Source organism: Orbicella franksi, chromosome 5 (assembly GCF_964199315.1).
Source record: "Orbicella franksi chromosome 5, jaOrbFran1.1, whole genome shotgun sequence".
NCBI classification, from domain to species: Eukaryota; Metazoa; Cnidaria; class Anthozoa; order Scleractinia; family Merulinidae; genus Orbicella; species Orbicella franksi.
The window spans coordinates 3,855,509-3,862,456 of NC_138149.1; the positions used below are offsets into that span (position 1 = coordinate 3,855,509).

The following is a 6,948-nucleotide window of genomic DNA, read 5'->3' on the forward strand; positions in this document are numbered from 1 at the left end:
GATGAGGGAGCACTGTGCTCCCTCATCATAGGCCTGCAATGCGTGCAGAGAGCATTATAATCTAGCTCTCTGCACGCATTGCAGGCCTATGATGAGGGAGCACAGTGCTCCCTCATCATAGGCCTGCAATGCGTGCAGAGAGCATTATAATCTAGCTCTCTGCACGCATTGCAGGCCTATGATGAGGGAGCACTGAAGAAGCTAGTCATAAAAGGGGATAAGTGACGATTTTGGTTGCTTTTCTTTTTTCTTGCTCCAAATTAGCTGAATTTTTGCATGTGGTCTTCAATGTAATAGAAAAACGTGTTCCTGTATTTTTGCCGCTGGTTTTTGCTTCGCTTTATAAAGACGCCGCTAGGAAAACCGAGTGGTTTTTTGCATACGCAATATCCTGAAAACGAAGCAAGGTTTAGCGCAAAAACTACGGGACATTGCTAAACATACCTAAACAAAACTCTATGCGAAATTTGGAGCGTTTTCGACAAAGTTCACTTTTGATTAAAATACCTAACGCCCTTTTCCCGCCGAGGCTGCAAATAAACGAAGCCGGGCCTTTGTTATGATAAACAGAGCCGATCCTTTGTTATAATAACCAAGCCAAGCCTTTGTTATAAGTCGAAGTCTCGCCTCGGTTTATCATAACAAAGGATCGGCCCGCCGCGACCGCAGGGACTTTGATCTCACTTAGAAAGCAGCAAAATGTCAATTTCACGCAACGTATAAGCTCAAAAATGTTGATTTTAGGTCAAAAAAGGTTTAAATGTTGATTTCACGTTAACGCGTGACGGCAAGGATGTTGGTTTCACTTAGAAACCAGCAAAATGTCAATTTAACGCAGCGCATAAGCTCAATGATGTTTATTTCAGGTCTAAGTAGGTTGAAATGTTGATTTCACGTTAACGCATGACGGCAAGGAGGTTGATTTCTCTTAGAAACCAGCAAAATGTCAATTCCACGCAACGTATAAGCTCAAAAATGTTGATTTCAGGTCAAAAAAGGTTGAAATGTTGATTTCACGTTAACGCATGACGGCAAGGAGGTTGGTTTCTCTTAGAAACCAGCAAAATGTCAATTCCACGCAACGTATAAGCTCAAAAATGTTGATTTCAGGTCAAAAAAGGTTTAAATGTTGATTTCACGTTAACGCGTGACGGCAAGGATGTTGGTTTCACTTAGAGACCAGCAAAATGTCAATTTCACGCAGCGCATAAGCTCAATGATGTTGATTTCAGGTCTAAATAGGTTAAAATGTTGATTTCGCGTTAACGCGTGACGGCAAGGATGTTGGTTTCACTTAGAAAACAGCAAAATGGTAGGAGCCCATGATGGGCTCCTGAAAATGGTAATTTCACGCAACGTATAAGCTCAAAAATGTTGATTTCAGGTCAAAAAAAGGTGTAAATAAAAATAAAACAAAACAAATAAACATTTCAATAAACACTTTTTCAAATACGGCAAGGTCTTCAATGGCTAAAAAATCACGAGATAAAACATAGTTTTCGACAAACGCGATCGTAGCTTTATGTCACGCACCGCCATAACTTCCAAGTTCAAAATGCGCTGGTACCTCTTATGCCTGATGAGGACAACAACTTTGGCGGCTGTTTAGTTTTGGATTTAAGAATTCGATGACTCCACGTGAAAACGCTCTATAAATAGGGCTGACAGATTAACAGATTAACCCTTCTGCGCAACGTACGGGTCTCCATACATCTGCATGTCCCCTGATCCCAGAAGCTCAAAACACTACAAATCATGCCGATTTGAAATAAAATCAACGCAAACTGGATCACAGATCTGTTACAATCGATCGCCACTTGCTGGCCATTATTATGTTTAAATCTAGTTACCAGTTCGAGAAACGTCCGCAGAACGTAATCGCAATGCATGCCGGGAAGGGTCTTTACACCTCGTGCGCGGGAAGACATGGCGGTCGATACAAGACAAATTTTATAAGTCTAAAACCAGTTCTCGCTTTCCAAACTTTGACGCTAGCAACGCTTGGCAAATGGGCCACAACTCACCAGAGGGTATTTTTCTTGGGCAAGAACTGCTCTTGGACTTTGCTACCTGGCTCGATCTGACTTCGAACGCCGATAACACGATTACGGTATATCAGCTGCCTTCGAAGTTTCAGAACACATTTTGATTCTTTAAAACGTGCTGATGACTTACGGGTTTATCGAGGCTTTATGATGCCTCTCAACCACCAGGTAGGCACACAAGGTACTTTAAAACAATGCTTAAGATATTAGTTGACAGAGCTCTAATACGGCACATCTCTTTTTTGTTTGATGGCATTTCGTTTGACGCTCGATCGATTCACGTGTTGTGTTCACGTCACAATAACCGGTGTAAACAATCCGTTCCCAGATTTCCGCTCTATATGCTGTGGGATTTGGTTTTGACTTCATACACTATAAACAGTCTGCCTGTTTGCTGTTCAACAAATAAACTCCTAAAGACATGGCTAGGAAAAGCCAAGTTTTTTGCCTACGTTTTAACTCGAAAACAAAGCAAAAACCAGCGACAAAAATACAGAACCACATTTTTCTATTACATTGAAGACCACATGCAAAAATTCAGCTAATTTGGAGCAAGAAAAAAGAAAAGCAACCAAAATCGTCACTTATCCCCTTTTATGACTAGCTTCTTCATATAGTGTACCATAAATGGGGCAACTTTTCACAGGCTGTTTGCAAAAAATCAAATGATAGAAAAGTGTCTGGTAGACACTACTTGTACTTGTCAAAATTGAAATCAGGGTCTCTGGTTGATTTCACATTTGACAATCCACTTAAAGGAATATTAGTTTACCAAGTGAAATAAAATGAAGCCTGATCTCAGGTAAATGCCATATATTTTTTAAGACATAAAAGAGTGACATGCAATAACCATTTATTGTGCCACACTGTATACTCACCTGCCAATATTAACTTTGGATCGTAAGCAGTCAAGACACGTTTCATCTGGATTAACTCCATGACATTTGCATGCCTAGGAATTTAAAAAAAACTTGAATTGTGACAGTGATTCACCTTTAAATATTTTTTATTATTTTTTACTTTGGAAAGACCCTACATGTAGCCTGGGCCAGGTCGGGTATAAAAATATGACTTTAGAATAAACTAACAACACTTACCCTAATGGCGTCACAGTACGCACAGAACTCAGTGTCATACCCCTTGCTACCAAGAACATAGTCTTCATCATCCTTTTTCCGCAGTAAAAGCAGAAGAGCTTTATAATCAAGTGTAACTGCAAAGTAAAATGTATCAAAAAAGAATCACCAAGTCTGAGAGGAATCCAAAAGCTAGTATACAACACCACATCTAACTGTATTGTAAAATGTCTTAAGTTAACTAAAACTGCAGGCAATCATGGTGGCTTTGTTTCCCTAATGTTATAAATATCATAACATCATAACTTTTTAATATACATTTTTGCAAAAAGCTGAGGTCTTGATTAAAAATCACAGCTTCAGAGCAAATTATCAACCAAATGCTTGCACCACTGATTTAATTGGTTTGAGAGACAAGTTCCTTTTTCTTTCACCTTCAACAAACACTAACTGATACCGTCACAAGAAAGTACTGTTTTGCACAACTTAAGTTTTTCTATCTCTCAAACTGGAAATGCATGCAGAGTGCGCAAAAAAACTAATGAAATTGTGGAGTCTTGAACATTAATTATTGCATGCATACCTAATTTTTTTTCACCAATGAAATACTACAGTGGAACCCCACTCTGTGGTCAGTGGACACCCACTTAATACGGACACCTGGATACTGCAGATAGTTCCATTTGCCCTGATGGGGAAAAGCCCATATATTTTCTCTAAAATTAACCACCTTAATACCAACACCAGATTATACGAACACTTTGGCGTGTCCATTTGGTGTTCATATTAACCGGGTTCCACTGTACCTGTAAATTTGATGTGGTACTTTTTACCATCTACCACAATTCCACTTTTCTTTAGTTTTCTTTTCTGCTCATTCAGATTTGTGATAAGCTGTGTAAGCTGTTCTCTAGAAAAATTAAAGAAAGAAACAAAAATTAAGAATAGACTTTTGGGGTTAAAAATACCTACTGGTCATTGAAGAGGCATATTCTTACTCTTACTCTATGTACATGTACATACAGGACATTAATTGTTGGCAAGTGCAGCATATGTACATCACTTCTTGTTGAACAGAAGAGTAAAGTTTGTTATCATCATTCTTAATTTATTTTAAAACGAGACATTTTAACACCAATGATTTGCAAACAAAACTAACCTTTTTTCTTTACAGTTTGCAATAGCTACAGGATACACAGAAAGGGCACTTTCTGAACTTTTATTTGCAAAGTCGATAGGCACAAGCCCAACAGCCACTTGATTTCTGCCTAAAGATAGCAGTAAAATGGACATTAATTATGGGGTGCATTGCTAGGAATTGCAAAAAATTATTACCCAAATAGTATACACCAAAATGTCTAACAAGATAAATTTACCACTAATTATTCAACCAAATAACTACAGTCAAGTTGAAAAGGTAAAAAGTTATAAAAGGGGTCAAAAGGTTCATGATAACTCAAAACTACAAGACCACAACAGGGGCAGAGCACATGTGATGTGATCAAAGGTGATACATCAAGACACTCACACTGCAAAATATTTCAAAATAAAAATAAACTGACCACATTTAAAGTAAAAGCAAAGATTGGTGATAGCTAACACAAGTAATGTGAAATGGCCACTTAAATTACATCAAAAATTGCTTAGTATGAACTGCAATCCTACGATCAAAACTTTTAACAAAAATGTTAGCATGCAACAAGTTTCAAGACTCTTAATTTTACCTCCTAGTGGGCGTCCATCAAGTTTGATGTTAAATTCCATGGTATCTGTATCAGATGACCACAGTCTCTGCTCCCTAATTGCCCACACCAAGACAGATGCCAGGTCCACTCCACAGGAATGGAAATCTGTGTTCATTTTCTGAATGGACATAGTTGTCCGTACAACTTTGAACACAAGTTTTTTTACTGCCTTTATTTCATTTTTAGTCAAGAGCACTGCAGTGTCACTGGAACGCTGAAAGTAAACATTAACTTTAATTGAACATAACATTTCATAACTAATCCAAAATCTTTAAGGTAACCCCATGGCATTAAGACAAGTCTAGGCAGCTTATAAATATAAAGTTAAATGAGGTAATAAAAGGGCATGGAAATGCCTAAGTTTTTCACGTTGACGACCAAATCCTGAGAATTCGTCACCAAACTGAATTCCTCATTACCCTCTACCTGAAGGCCTTCTGAATTTTTCAAAATGTTCAAACCAAAACCCATGACAGTATCCATGGCCGTAATGGGCTTTTATGCAGTAGTTTTCGGAAATTGGCACAGCTTTACGAAAATATCTGTTGCTTTGACGCCATCTTGGATTTCATTAGTTCTAATGTCCACTTAGTTAGTATTGGAATGTTCCACCATTTGACAGTGATGTGCACTAGTCCATGCAACAATTAGCCCAGAGGCTTAATACTTATAACGTTAACATATTATTTTGCTTTTATAATACTGAATGAGAATGTAGTTTTCCACTTCAATAAAACATGGCACCTAAGTTTTTGGAGTTCGCGACCACTCAGGAAATACTCAGGAACCAAATGGCTTAGTGTAAAAAGTTAATTTCGTGTCCTGTAATAACTTTTTTAGGTATCCACCAAATGGTTCCTCTCTTTTATAAACAACAAGGTTAAATAAGTGCTTTCCAATACACAGATACTTTGCAAAAGCATTAATTTTGGAAATGTCAATCCTTAAATAGAATCAGGGTTTAAGAAGTTTTGAGGTACACACTCATTTTAAATTGACAGGAGTACACCCCCCACCCCCTCCCCCTTACCAGATCAGTTTAATCAAGCAATTTATAATTTAATTTTGTTTGCTAAGGGTTGAACTTACCCCACTTCTTCCAAGCTGAGTCAGATTTAGCAGCGTTTGCCAACCAGCGTCTGGTAATCTTGCTTGGAGCTTGAAATATAGCAATACCCAGTCAGGCACTCTCATACTTTCTACCACTCGCTGGTATGTTTCAGGCAACAGAAGCTCTTCCAGTCCTTTTTTTGATCCCTTCGCGTCCATGACCAGGTTGACAATTTCTGAAAGGGTTTCAGAAACATTGCCTTTGTCCTTCTCACTGCCATATAGAAAGCTGTTACCCAATACACAGGCCAGAGTCTCGTGGTACTTGGCCAATACACCATCCAGCTCCACAGCGACTTTTCTGCATTCCTGTGACACTTTCCTCTTTTTCAGAGTTGGACCAATTGAGGGGCTTTTCAGTGTCTCCTCGATCACACTGCTGCTGCTGCTGCTGCTATCACTGCTCTCATTTGGGCAATGAGACGGGGAAGATGTTGCCAATGGGGTGAAAAAAGGGAGAAAAGAATTCACGCACTTGCTCTTCTTTTCAAGTTCCTGAAGTTCGGACTCCAGTTCGGCGATTCTTGACTGCAGTTCTTGCAATTCGTGGGAGCCATGATTTGAGTGGAAGCTTTTCCCGCCTAAACTGCATAGTGGCTCACATTCGTCTAGAGCGATCCCATTCAGTGCATCCACAACAGGGATAAATTTAGCCGATCCCACAAACCCATCTGGAGAAAGATCTCGCTGTCGAAGTAGTGCAGCGCAGAGACCAAACGAAGAGACAACATGGAGTTTGATTGGCTGCATGTTGAATGAACAACCTCGTTTGGCGAGCTTCAGATCTCCTGGGGCCACAGAGCGTATTTCCTTGGGAAATCGCCGAAAGATTTCATTTTTGGCAAACACATTTGGTTTAACACCACACAGACTTGACGTAAGCACATACCAATGCTTTCTAGCGTCGAGATTCTTGCCAGTTACTCTCGAAAGCGACCAAGGCGATCGATGAACGCCGTCCACATCCATGAC

At 39.3% G+C, this 6,948-nt stretch overlaps 1 protein-coding gene across 1 annotated transcript; it reads right to left on the bottom strand.

Moving 5' to 3' along the window:
* Positions 1–1,214: 1,214 nt before the first annotated feature.
* On the bottom strand, positions 1,215–6,738 carry LOC145487453 (uncharacterized). Its single transcript, XM_081466229.1, has 6 exons — positions 5,956–6,738; positions 4,846–5,080; positions 4,281–4,389; positions 3,928–4,031; positions 3,143–3,258; positions 1,215–2,997 (listed from the first exon to the last, which is right to left on the bottom strand). Exons 1-6 carry the CDS (start codon positions 6,724–6,726, stop codon positions 2,920–2,922), a joined length of 1,413 nt encoding a protein of 470 aa, XP_081322355.1. The 5' UTR covers positions 6,727–6,738; the 3' UTR covers positions 1,215–2,919.
* Positions 6,739–6,948: the final 210 nt, after the last annotated feature.